Raw genomic sequence first — 14,031 nt, forward strand, 5'->3', positions numbered from 1 at the left:
GTCTAGACCTCTTCTTATAAAAGCCCTGGTATCACCAAGTTTTAATTTGCTACTGGTTCATGACTTTAATTTACGTTCTGAGAAGATGAAATCAATTTTGTGGTCCAGAAAATTTCATGTTCAACAGTCAGGCACAAAATCACTTGGAAGCATAAAAAGAGAAGCATCAGGAATCCTTACATCTATGCACTTCAAAATATTGTTGATGAACACAAATATAAAGCGGAAGGACATAGAAGAACAGAAAAAAAGGGATGTTCTTCAGATTCTACAGTTTATGCCCATGTTCTTTCTGGCTTCTCAAGAGTGTGCGATTCCAAATAGTCAACAAGTAGAAAATAGAAGATGAAGTACGAACAATCATAGACGAATAATAAAGCAGTTTATCTTTAATTTTGAAAAATATTCGTTCTGATGAATAAATTAGACAAACGAGTTATATGCAAAGATCATAAATATTCGTATACAAATACTGTAAATCATTCGTTTCTCAACTCATCTATTATATATCTAATACAGCAACATGGGTTCGCTGAGCAAATTTAATCATAAATACAATAATTAATATCCATACAATATTTATTTTAACCATTAATGCTCATTCCTTATTTAATCATAAATACAGTTATTAATGAGCAAATTTAATCATAAATACAATAATTAATATCCATACATTATTTGTTTTAATCATTAATACTCATTCATTATTATATAATTAATACAGATTCATTCATGTAATTTTTATTACATCAATTAAAACATCATTAATATGCAAGTCATAAAAATAATTTCTTCATAAAATTTACATACTCTATTAAAAAAAATTAGTATACAAAATTTAAATAATAATCATTGCATAATAATTCATATAATACATAAGTTATCACATCATTAACTTATTAATATCGATTAGTTGTTGCATACTTAATATATATATTTATTTATAACTAATTATTATAGAGATACATGCATACATCATATAATACATAAGATATCCCATAATTGACTTACTAATATAGATTAATAATTGCATACTTAATATATATATATATATATTCAATTATAACTAATTATTATAGAAATACATGCACGCATGTATACATACACACATACATCCAAACATATGTACGTATATATGTATATATATAATAATTTAGTTAAAGTGTTATATTTACAGAGCATGTTCTTAATTATCAGAGCAAGACAATAAAAATATTATATTACCCTCCGTTTATTTTTCTATTTGGCATGGCGTAGTATTGTCTTATCCTTTTTATTTGCTCCGAAAATTAAAAACCTGATCTTCAAATGAAATTTCTCTTAAATTTCCCTAAAATTTCCCTTAAATTTTTCTTTTAGTTAATGATTCAAATTTTTTTGTCTACAAAAATTGTCCTTATTTTTAACGTAAGTTAAATTCAAAAAACGAGAATACATACATTATTAATTATCAAATTAATAATATAAATAAGTGAATTTTATATATAAAGTAAAAATAAATATTAATATTAATAGTAATAATTTTAAATTTCATTAAAAAAAATCATTTTAATAGCAGGTCCATAAAACATATATATTAAAAATTCTAATAATAATAATAATTATTATTTATATTATAGTAATAATAAGTATAATAATATTATTATTATTATAACAAAATAAACAATATTAATACATTAGAAACTTGAGTACAAAATCATGTTATATATAAAAAAGTGGTAGTACATTTAAATTATAATAAATTTTATTTTTACAAAATATTATTGTTCATCATTAATTTTAATGATATTATCACAGCCTACCACTAACCTTTAATAACACAATTGACTGGCATATACCATATTTATCACATTAACACTAATATTTAGATCTACTATAAACATTTGCGAATTAAATATTACAAACAAATGAACTAGATAAACTTATATATTAAATATGATTATGTGCATCACAACCATTTATACCTCTAACTGAATATATATTTATATATAACCATGTCATACTTTAAGTATTATATTTTTGTATTTACACAAAAATCAATAAATTAAGGGCTTTCATATATATATATAGGGGGCTACTTCAATAAAAACCAATTTAGAATAGAAACTAGAAACCAAATAATTTTTTTAAAAAAAGTAATTCGAAATATAACACATATGGTATGCAAATCGATCGTTGAGAGATGTACAAAAATACAGTAAAATCGGATTTTAAAAAAAATTACGGTTTGACGGGAAAAATCAAATTAAAAACGAAGGGGAAAAGCTGAAATTGGGTGTGGGAGGGTGCAAAGTAGTTGGGTGTGTGATTTAGGGGGGACCATTAGATTGGGTAGATCTAATCGCTTAGATTAGTTCTAAGTTTCTATTTTAATTTTAGTTTGTATTTGATCATTCCCCTATATATATATATAAATACATATATATATATACACACACATATATATATGTATATATACATATATATATATATGTATATGTATGTGTGAATTTATGTAAAAAAAACCTTTAACTTATGGTCTTCATAATTCATAAAATATATGTTAATGTTGGTTTATATTGGTATTTTACTGCGTCATTATGGCATGAACGGATAATATTAACTAAAATAAATAATCTTGGTAAAGTTTACATATGAAATACAACCAGAAAGCGCCTAGTATGCCGAGAGATGTGGATTTATTAATATTTTTTGAGAGAGGGAAAGAGTTACCGAGGTCGGAAATTAAAATTGAAGAATACTAAAATTCAAATAACAATTATAAAACAAAATCTTATGTAAACAAACACCTATATTATGTAAAATTACTAAAATTTCTAAAAAACTTCCATGGATCGTCCTTAACGGTAAAAAACAAGAAATGTCACTACAAGTCTCTACGTCAATTGTAGATAAACACTATTGCACCAATGTCATCACAATAAAAATCTATTCATATAAACAAATAAATCCATCATCATTAGGAGGGGGGACAACATGAAATATTATCAACAAGTATAACTAAAATAATATCGATTCGCCCAATTTAGAGCATGCCCGTGCATTGCACGGGCTATAGAGTTAGTTCATAAACAAGAAGCGTAACACATCATATAATTACAAATTTTGAGTGATCTGAATATCACTATTGACGACCAGCCATATAGTGTAACGAATGATGTGTACAAAGGCTCACATATTATGAAGGCTCATGTTTCACAATATTGGCTACCAAATTCACGCCCGGAATGTTATCTATAGATCAAGCTATCAGGTTCTAACTGAAAATTGTTTATCTTCTACTATATTTTATTCAGTAAGTAGGTATGTGTTTAGGACTCACAACTAGTTTTCCAAAGGGAAAATGAATTTTTTTGTCACCCAACTTATTGTATGTTTAGAAACTTACCATTCAACTATAATTTTTTTTGTTTTACTCACTAATGTTAGGTTCAGACTTTTTTTAGTCACTAACGTTAGGTTCATATTTGATTATTAATATTTTGTCAATTTTATATAACATTATTAAAATATAGTGATAACTAATACAAAATGTGTCATATGTGTCTTATACGAAAGCTTATATGTGTCTGAGTTTGCTAGATGCATATGGAGGAGTCATATAATGTCTGAATTATATACGTATGTGATAGGAAGAACACATATTATTTTAAACATCTGGTCAGAACATATGTATATACATTGTAAACAGACGCATAAAATCAGTTCATATACGTCTGTTACTTTTTAGGTGAGGTATTAAGCTCAAAATCAAAATTATTAGGAAGAGGCATCGCAATCCGTACTAAAATTATTTGGGGAAAAAATTCAATATAATCAAATTAGCAAACTGATCATATACTTATAAAAAAATTAAAAAAATTACATATCAATATTTTAATAAACGACACTTTCAAAAATCCAATGGAATCACCAATCACAACTCCTTCATGCAACTATTACCGACCGAACATTCTAATACAATTGTGAAACAAGTATATATATAAACACAAAAATATAATAATATTGTAATATTGTGAATTTGGTATTAAATCAAACAACTCTCACAAGATATTTATCTTACAAATATAGTTTTATAACATATTTTTAAGATTTTTTTTTGTATATAAAAATTTAGACGTTAAATTATTATTTAGAAGAAAAAAATTAAAAATAATTTATGAAACTACATCTTTTAGGAGTCTTAAAATATTTGTCAAACTCCCTATAACGAAGGTAAACATCTTGGGGGCATATGAAGTACTATATATAAATATATAGACATATATCAAATCAATAAAATATTATAGACTACCACTATATTTTAATAATGCTACCAAAAATTGACATAATGCTAATAATTAAATCTGAATCTAACGTTAGTGACTAAAAACAAATACGAACCTAACATTAGTGAGTAAAAGAAAAAAATAATAATTGAATGGTAAGTTCCTAAAAATATGGGCGGCGAAAAAATCAATTTTCCCATTTTCAAAATTTATATAAAGTAGGATATCGGGTGTTCTACGTGGCGTTTTCAGGGATGCCCATTCCATTTTCCTATTTTCTCAAGCCTTCACTGAGTCGCTGTTTTATTGGCCTCCTGTCGTCTGCTTATATTCCTCTTCTTTGCCGATATGATAGTCAGTCCGTTACTAGAAATATGAGCAGTCAATCAATTATATTTGATCAATTATATTTGGTTTAGCCTTTTTATTTTCAAGTCTGACCCATCATATGCATACATAATTACGTATGCTCACATTATTTTCGCTCAGCCTAATTACATATTTCTCCCGTTAAATCATCTTTTACCTCCTCCAAAACTCCTTTTCCAAATATTATATCGCGTGGAAAATAGGCAGAGGTGCGTCAACGGGTGTCCAATTACCATTAAAATCACCTGATTAAAATATACAAGGTTTCAAGTGCAGCTCAGATGTTTGATAAAAGTCCAGAATGAAAGGTAACTTCATTTGTTTCAATTATGTTACTGGTGAAAAAGTCCCAATTTGTAATGCTAAAATTATTTCATACTTCATTTTGGGATGCAAATCAGAATGAAAATACTAAATTGTCGCTCCTGGAGACTTTACAATCAGGTTCTTAATTATTATTAACCTCATATCATACCCACATCAGTATATGTTTATATTTTTATGCTTACTGTAAATATTTTTATAATTTTATGTGTTACTACTTTTTGCATTAATTAATTCAGTTTGTGAAATATTGCTTGGAGCCAAAATACAGAATTATGTCGTTAATTCTATTTCTCGTACTTGGCTGTGTGATTGCAGTTTCGATATTAGGCTTTTAAGAAGAAATTTAACGTAGAAATGTATTGTTGTCTCTCATCATATAGGTAAAGTGAGGTTCATATAGGTAAAGTGAGGTTAGATATAAATATAAAGGTGAAAATATCCTTATTAATTACATATATAATTTCTTTAAGATTGGTTTTGTTATTTTATAATTTACGTAATTTGTTTTTGGGCAAGTGAATAACTATATTAAGAAAAGAGATAAAAATATGCTGGACATAAGCAGCAGAAAAAGAGTTGGATGAGCATGCTCAAGCTAAACACTCTAGAACTAAATGACAATACCATACAGGTAGGTTGTCGAAAGAATTATAAAAAACTTACAATAAATTAATTATTTCATTCAAATTGAAAATCTTTGTCTGGAAACCTCATCCTGGAGTTAAATATATATATTTTTTTACTTTTTAGCTAACAATTAGACATAATGTAGAAGATTTTTGCATTTGTGGTTATATTACCCGTGTTATTATCTGTCTATAGTATGCCATAATACTTTTCCAGTTGCTGGTTTGAATGTTTTGTAGCAGACAATCCAGCTCTGATTTCTGGTGGTGCTGCCATTTTCGTTGTCCCATTGATTTTTATCTCAGTTTTTTGGTGATTTTAAGCCTTGGGGTACTGAGACTGCAAAGAATGCTTATGCAAAATTAGCGGAAGATGCTAATGCTCAATTGGTTGATATAAGGACATTAGCAGACTGGAGGCAAGTAGGTACACCAGATATTAAAAATTTAAGCAAGAAATATGTCCCAGTTGTGTATAATGGTGAAAATAAGGTGGGTTTCTTGAAGAAGCTGGCTCTGAAATTCAAGGAACCGGAGAATACCACATTGTTTATATTACACAAGTAAGATGATTGGAACTCTCTTATTTTTTTTTTGTTCTTAGTTTTAGTATTGATTTGTCTTGGTTATCGATTATCAATCAAGATTAATTAGCCGCACTGATATGATTTAGATTGTGTAATGTGAACTGCTTTGTTGCTTAAGGATATCACATGTCGTTATGAAATTGTAGCTCAAATTACTGAACTACGCACTGTCGCCATAGACCAAGCCATGATTGTTGGTTTATATATGCGAAGATGCAAGTAGAGCCTCGGTCGAAGTCCTGCATTATCGGTGTTGGGAAAGTATAGTAGTTTAATGCAGTAGAAGGGACATTAATTCTTGAGAAACCCCAACATCACGTTGTTTGACCAATTTACAGTTACCACACAGGGTTTGAAAACCTCAACCTCACATTTGCCACCAGTTGTTTGACTTTTTTACGGCAACAACCAAGGTTACGAATTTAAGATTTTGGTGCCCGGGGCGTTGAAGTATAAACAAGTCCAATTACATGTGGTAAAAGACATTTTACTAAATTTTCTCCATTCAGCGTGGCAAAACTGATATGTAAAATCTCCCCTAAAACGCTCTAGAGTGCGAGAGACGATTGAAGTTATAAAAATAATATCATGTTCACGATATGCCTCAGTGTCTTTCGACATATGTGGTCTACAAACAGTTTTCACGGTCGTATTACTATTGAAAAACCATTATAATGTTCATAATGTGATAAACACCAGCATAGGTTTCTTATATACCTCCTCAAAATTGGATCATCTTAATCATCTCTTTGTCTTTCCCTGACTACAATTTCATATCTTTTACAGAGTAATTTGTTTTTTAGTTCAAGTTTTTTTTGTGCTCTTTAGAACAAAAATAATTAATTAAAATATCCGAGATGGAACCCAGGTTCGATGGAAGCTCTGAAAAGATCGCACAGCTGGTGATGCAAATGGATTTAAAGCTGCCTATGCAATTCAAGACGGTGTAAGGACCCAAAGGATGGATGGTTGTTACCGTATTTTATCGCTCTTAATCTTATCTTCGCCTCCATCCTCTTTTAATGTGTTATGTTACTATATTCAAGTTTTTTCAATTAAATGTGAATCTGGAATGTTTGCAGAGCAGTGGTCTTTCCTGGATCTAACCATAAAAATGATTCAATTTTGATTTTAGTAGTTTGACTGATGCAATTGGGGTATGCGTCTCACCTATTGATAAATATTGCAGTTTGTTTGTTTGTAATTTTAAAAAGAACGTTTAGTTATGTCATAAAGTGAAACACTCAATGTCTAGACAATTATGGTATAGTACTTCATTAATATAAATTTCAGATGTTTGTTTGCACTAGATTATATTCTTATATTCAAGGTGAAGAACTGAATTTCAACACCATATGTGTGGGCTTATCAAAGGTATAAATGTTTTCTAATTTCTCTGCATTTCTAAAACTTCGTCTTCTTTATATAATCAGAACTTAAATCAGAAAGACTGGGAGGGTATGCCAACTCTCTACTTTCCTAGATGGAGTTGGTGGAAATCTGAAAATCCTGGATTGTAATTGATAACAGGGACATATCTTGAGAGTAAGTTTTTGGCGATCATCTTTTCTTGTATCTTGATAAATTGTTCATATTTTTTCAAATATTTTTTTATTATTTCACTGCATGGTCTGTGTCAAGATTTCTGCTTCCGTGCACATTTAATTGAATGTAAATTGTTGTTCCAGGGCTATTATTTGTATCAAATTATTTACTTGACAGATTAGTAGTTGATCCCCTATCTTTTTGTCCAGACTTAAGAGTGTGATTGTGTATATTTTTTTGCCCGTGTACATTCATATTGCAACCAGTATATAGCAAAAAAAATGCAACCAGACTTAAAGAAATAAAGTTGGGGAGACATTATCACACTCAGTCTACTGACTCATTTAAATGGATTTTCTTATATTTTCTTGATTTTTGTTTTTAAATTGTTGAGCTGTATAACCATGTGGTTTGGAATAATTTTTCTGGGATTCTGAGTTAATAATATCAATACTGTATAATTGTATGGTGTATTAAAACAACTATGTATTGATGTGTGCAATTCCTGTTAGAATTGTGAACCCCTCAAAGGATTTGAAAGGCAAAGGAGGTCATACTGAAGGTTCTGAGGGCAAAGAGATCAAGCAGCAAAATCTAATAACAATTGTGATGTATCTTACTATCTTTGTGTCATGGTGTTCAAGTATAAAGAGCGCCATACATAATCTATTAATTATAAAGAAAATGTAACCTTCTAAAGGTTGTCGTCTCGATTTGTCTTAATTTTTGTAGCTATTTGTAGATGTGTCATGATTTGAAGGGTAAAGGAGGCCATATTGAAGGTTCCGAGGTCAAGGAGATCAAGCAGCAAAATCTAATGCCAATTGTAATGCATCATACTATTTTTGTGTCTTGGTGTTCAAGTATACAGAGCACCATACATAATCTATCAATTATAGGGAGAGTGACCTTTTAAGGGTTGTCGTCCCGATTTGTCTCAATTTTTATAGCTCTCTGTAGATGTATTTTACTATGCTCCAACACTTTCATCTAATATGTGTAATGTGATAACATCAAATTTGTAGCAAATTGGATGGAGAATGAGGCTCTAGTAAGTATAATTTTAGAATGCTAGCTATATATATCTAATACAATATCCAATGCTCTTTGTTTCTGTAATGGGTGTTGCTTTGTGTTTTTTTTATTACAAAAATCATGTTATGTTTTCATTTCCTTATCTAGGAGGGTGCATGTAAAATATTTAATTATTATAACTACTAATTTAATGACATAGCTTCCAGATATAAGTATTTTTTTTGAAGTATGTAAAGTTGACTTGAGAATTTCAGAACATTGTTTCATGAGTCTCATGGAAATGTTCCGATAAATATTATCAAATTTTATTTTATACCACATCTTTGCTAAAAAAATAAATAATTTCGAGGGCCGAATATTGAGAGAAGAATGTTATTGTTTTTTCTTTCGTATATTGAAGTTGACAGATAGTAATCATTTTTTTACAAATCTTCTTTTCGTATAAAATATTTCTTGACCAAACTTTTGAACACAAATCACATGAAATCACATGTCTTATATAGTTAAGAGATATTAAAACTATACGATAAAAAAATAAATATTATCAACTTTAAGTTGTATTTTTTCATATTTTAAAATAATGAAAGAATTATAACATGTAAATTTTAGTCAAACCTTCTATCAATTTGACCAGAAAAGTGAGACAAAACAAATATCTTGACACGAAGGCAGTATTACGTGAGATCTTAATGTGCAAATAATTACTATGAATATATGAATTGCAGGAAAAATGCTTATGCACAACCATTTTTAAAAAACTGAACACAATGAGAAAAATGTAGTACCTTTTACAGATTTCTTATACATAGACAAGGAATTTAGATCCGGTATATATGTGCATGTATGACTGCGTGCAGGACATGAATTGCGGGGCAAATCTCCTTTGGCAGTGCAGCTTACTATTTTACAATGCTATGTAATTATCACAGTTTTGCAGCACAGTAATCTACTGCCAATGGAGTATTTGTCCAGTAATGCATCTATGCACTTGATTTGAATTGTCGATGAACTGAATGTTTTCTAGTACAAACCTCTATTTATAGAAGCCCTTTTACCACCATGCTCGTAGGATATTCCAGGCACATCCTGCCCAAGAAAATTGAGGTTGCTATATCAACACAATTTACCAAGATTTTGTTAGTTGGTTCATGACTTTATTTACTTGTGGGATAGATGTCATTAATGTCTTGGTCCAGGAGATTTCATCCTCAAACAATCAGGCACAAAAGCATCAGAATTTTTGCTCCTATGCACTTTAAGATCGAGTTAACTGATACGCAGATATTAATTAGAAGAGAGAAGTTGAGAAGAAAGAAAAACATAAGGACATTCTTTAGATTCTATAGTTTATGCTCATGTTTCCGGCTGCGTGCATCTTCCTACATTCTTTTGATTCCAGCTACAAAGCTTTTGTTTTCTGCTAATGCATCAGTATAAACTATAGAATCTTAAAAATGTCCTTTTGTTTCTCTTTGTTCTGTAGATTTCCTCTTTTCTACTTTCTGTCTATTGATCAACTCGTTTTAAAAATGCATAGAAGGACCCCTGATCCAACTCTTGGAAACAGATTTATATATTTTAAGAATGGATCTACTTCAGCTGAATATTAACTACATGGAAACCAAAATAAATATGTTGAAACCAATTATATGTAAATCGAAAACAAATATTTATGTTAAATTGTTGCTGTTCGATACAGTGTGGAACGATGAACCTAAGATGGAATTGTACCCAGTTAAATGTGATCCAAATCCCTATAGGTTAACTACGGGGAATCTTGCCTTTGATGTCATGTTATTTCCTAGGGCACTGGAAGCCTAAGGGTAGCATATTGTATACATCCATCCATTAGCAGAACTAGTAGGAGACTTCATAAGCACGGCTCATTGTTAAAGGGCGTGTCCATGTTCTTCTGATATCATGCTTTTCCATCAGTTAATTGAGACCATGACTGTGCATGTTCCGCGATTGAGTTGCATTAATTTTTTGATTGTGTTCCCCTTGATCGGAACTCCCTGTTTTGAACATCTTTTTTGAATATTTTTCCTTTTGCTGATAACATAACAGATTAACAGAATCCATACTAAACTTGTCAAGTTAATGGTAATATATAGTACAGATAGTATATAGACTTGTTTGATATCTCAGTCATCAAAAAACATCAAAATGTAACCAATGAAAATGATTCTTATCCTAAATTTTATTCTATAAACTAAAGTAACTTCTCATCCTCGATTTTCAGCATTCACCAGAAATTTAATGTTTTTGTACTATGCGGGTTACCAACTTGCTAAAGCAAACACCAAACGGCATATCCTGAAAACAATTCTTAGGTAGTTCCCCTAGAACATGGTCCCGTTATTTCACTTTTAGTCCTCAGTCAAAAAGAAGAATGCAGAACAAAATGTGATTTATATTCCACACTAGATATGATTTGGTAGCTTAGATATTTCCTGTCCTCTTGATCATTCCACACCTTTGTTCTGTGAGAAGCATCTACTAATCCTTCGGAGGGAAACTCACTGCATTTTCAGTAGTAAGGCACTGTACTCACAGCTTAACTCTGAACAAAGGTCTTTACGGAACTGGAAAGCTCAATTCAACCTTTAAGTCTGATTCTGATATTTAGGCTCCGTCTGTTTGTCAGAAAATAACAAGACCATGATAAAAAAAAAAAATCACCCAAAAATATTTAAGGAGTTGTCCTACATCAGTTTGAGATCTTTTGGGATGTGTCCAAAAACAAACCGGTGCGAATTCGGACCTAAAACGGACAATATCATACTAATGTGGAGTTCCGCACGGGTTTGTTTTTGGACACATCCTACAAAAGCTCATACTAATGAAGTTATTTGTCTGGGCCTAAATCGTACAATATCATATCAATGTGAAGTTCTTCATGAGTTTGTTTTTGGGCACATCACAAAATGATTTATAGTAATGGAGTCTCATGTACTAGCAATCTGAGGTCTTTTGGGATGCGCACAAAAACGAACCCGTGCTGGCATGGCCAAAGCGAATAATATCATACCAATGTGGAGTTAAATATAAGGCTCATTGTGATGTGCTAAGAAATGACAAAAACAAACATGTGTGGGCCTGACCCAAAGCGGAGAATATCAGCAGAGTTAAGACCTAAAATGCCTCGTACTAATGGAGTTATCCGACCCATTTTCCGTTTCCTAGATCCATCAGGGAGCTCACCGAGATTGTTCCTAGATAGCATATGCTGAAACATTCTCCGACGGTTCCTGCATCATAGAACTTGGTTCTGTTATTTCACTCACCAGGCAAAGATGAAAGAAGAATAATGTAGCATTAAATAAACCAAGATAAAAGTAAAAGGTTCGTATCCTGTCAATATGATTTATAGCAAGTATGTACCTAAGCACTAAGCAGTACAGTGTTTTATTGTTATCCACAGTTATTAAAAAACCTTAAGGTAACTATTTCCCAAAAAATGCATCTCCTGATATGGTGACATATATGTCTAACTGAAGACAGATTACTTATAAATTAAAAAAAAAACTATTATCACTATGTGAAGACAACCAAAATGTATCTTAGTTCACTCTATGGCTTGTGGATTTCGATAAAATGTCAAAGCAGGTACAGCAACTTATAGTTCGAGTATGCAATAACTGTTTGATTTTTTTTTGTAGGATATGGATTATGATAAACAAGTGAGTACAGATGGCAAAAAGATGAGCACGTCATTACTGAAATTCAGAATATTACCCTTTTGATTTTCATAACTTTTTTTCGACAATTGTAGACAGATCAGCTAGTTGATATGGTGAGGGACATACTAATTGTATTTGCAAGTGACTTCTATGCTCTTTCATATTGTGTCCCATTGAAGTACCAAGGGCCAGTGTGGAGTTCAAGTGAGACAAGGTTAAAAAGGAAAAGGTGAATTTGTAAAAGAGTTAAGAAATCAATCATGTGTTGTTACACCGGGAAAATTAAAAAAATCGAATGAATTCCGAAAATCCACTACATACTTCAAATTAAAATAAGTCTTGAAAATACTAGAAACTATTCATTAGCAAGCAAATTACTGGTGTATTACTAGGAAATCTCAATAGGAAGAAGCTACCGATATTACCTATTATGAATATACAGTATATCCGGACAAGTGATAGCTCAGTGCCAAGGGAGATTTTCTCTGAAATCCAGCTGAGCGAATGACCCTATATTGGATTCTAGTACCAACCGACAGAGTGATAATTTTTTTTTTTTGTGTTTAAAAGAAAGTGATTTTACAATTACCTGAAAGGGATGAATGAATAACTATAAATTTCAGCTTCTGATGGTTCCGTCCCAAGAAATCAAGTCAAGTTTGATAGGCTACAGATCTTCCATGTGTTCTGTTTAAACCAGCAAAGCTTCTTCCTTTATCCCTGATAATATTCAAGCCACCAATAGCTTCATATTAGATGTTTCCAGTACAATGCACATTGATGGAAGTATCATTCATGTAATTTATGTAACATAACAGCTTGAGCAAACATTTACATACAGTAACAAAAATTTAGAATTAAATTCATCTTAAGTTAAATTCTTACTCAAAAACATATAGGAAAGACCACAAAAGGCTTGATCAAAAAGAAAAATGGATAGATAGATTGGGGATCGTTTTCTATATCTGATAACTCTAAATAGGGAAGGCACACAGATATATAAATCATAAAACATGATTTTATAATTTCTCTACAATCCATAACAATTTACACATAACAGTTATTTCTATATATTTAAGTATCCTATCATATTAATCCCATACCAAATAAGCAAAACCATTTAAACAATTATAAAGTTGATGAATCAAGAACAGCTCACCGGAGTCCCTGGTGAATGCTATGCCCTATTTCGACTTCCCCGTCATCTTGGGCTCTGCAACTCATGGCGTCTCAACGGACTATCTACCGTTCCTTGTTTCTTCATCTTTATAATTATTATAATAGTAGATGTTTATTAGGTACTTGATCTATATGAATTCCAGTTTAAATATATATATATATATAAACTGTATGTTATTGAGATTCTTAGCTTGCCATTAATGTATATAGAAAAAAATTTGTATAAGAAAACTCAGAGAGAAAACAACTTAAGCAAGTGATGGATTTTTTAAACTCATAAAAATACTCATGCTTCTTTTGTTACAATTCTCCTCTTTTATAGAAGGAGAGATTTCTGTTACATGATATGCTTTTCCGACATAATATTCTTTTTCTTTCAACTTTTGCAACTTTTTCTTCTGTCTTCTTTTTT

The 14,031-nt window shown here is 30.6% G+C and overlaps 1 protein-coding gene and 1 long non-coding RNA gene across 10 annotated transcripts; one reads left to right on the forward strand and one right to left on the reverse strand.

The window, feature by feature from the left end:
• Positions 1 to 4,523: 4,523 nt before the first annotated feature.
• On the forward strand, positions 4,524 to 8,663 carry LOC141677582 (rhodanese-like domain-containing protein 4, chloroplastic). Of its 9 annotated transcripts, none has more exons than XM_074483579.1 (6): positions 4,524 to 4,945; positions 5,039 to 5,081; positions 5,897 to 6,153; positions 7,046 to 7,123; positions 7,260 to 7,334; positions 7,611 to 8,663. In XM_074483579.1, the coding sequence occupies exons 2-5, from the start codon at positions 5,040 to 5,042 to the stop codon at positions 7,318 to 7,320; spliced, it is 438 nt and encodes a 145-aa protein (XP_074339680.1). In that variant the 5' UTR covers positions 4,524 to 4,945; position 5,039; the 3' UTR covers positions 7,321 to 7,334; positions 7,611 to 8,663. The 9 variants fall into 9 exon arrangements, 5 of the variants coding, with proteins under 5 accessions (XP_074339680.1, XP_074339682.1, XP_074339681.1 ...); XM_074483581.1 differs by having other exon boundaries at positions 5,915 to 6,153; XR_012557471.1 differs by lacking the exon at positions 4,524 to 4,945 and having other exon boundaries at positions 5,025 to 5,081; positions 7,611 to 7,722; positions 8,235 to 8,663.
• Positions 8,664 to 10,871: 2,208 nt separating this feature from the next.
• On the reverse strand, positions 10,872 to 13,809 carry LOC141678643 (uncharacterized). Its single transcript, XR_012557832.1, has 3 exons — positions 13,600 to 13,809; positions 12,866 to 13,160; positions 10,872 to 12,008 (listed from the first exon to the last, which is right to left on the reverse strand). It is a non-coding gene; the product is annotated as an uncharacterized LOC141678643 (long non-coding RNA).
• Between the last annotated feature and the right edge of the window lie 222 nt (positions 13,810 to 14,031).

The sequence above is a fragment of the Apium graveolens genome, chromosome 8 (genome assembly GCF_009905375.1).
Source record: "Apium graveolens cultivar Ventura chromosome 8, ASM990537v1, whole genome shotgun sequence".
NCBI lineage: Eukaryota > Viridiplantae > Streptophyta > Magnoliopsida > Apiales > Apiaceae > Apium > Apium graveolens.

What these genes read in the sequence shown, in the direction of transcription:
- LOC141677582 (XM_074483577.1), top strand. Translation starts at nt 5,028, where the DNA reads ATGCAAATCAGAATGAAAATACTAAATTGTCGCTCCTGGAGACTTTAC. An exon ending in CCTGGAGACTTTACAATCAG is followed by an intron (nt 5,082 to 5,896) that starts GTTCTTAATTAT and finishes TTTTTATCTCAG; the next exon opens with TTTTTTGGTGATTTTAAGCC. An exon ending in ACATTGTTTATATTACACAA is followed by an intron (nt 6,154 to 7,045) that starts GTAAGATGATTG and finishes GATGGAACCCAG; the next exon opens with GTTCGATGGAAGCTCTGAAA.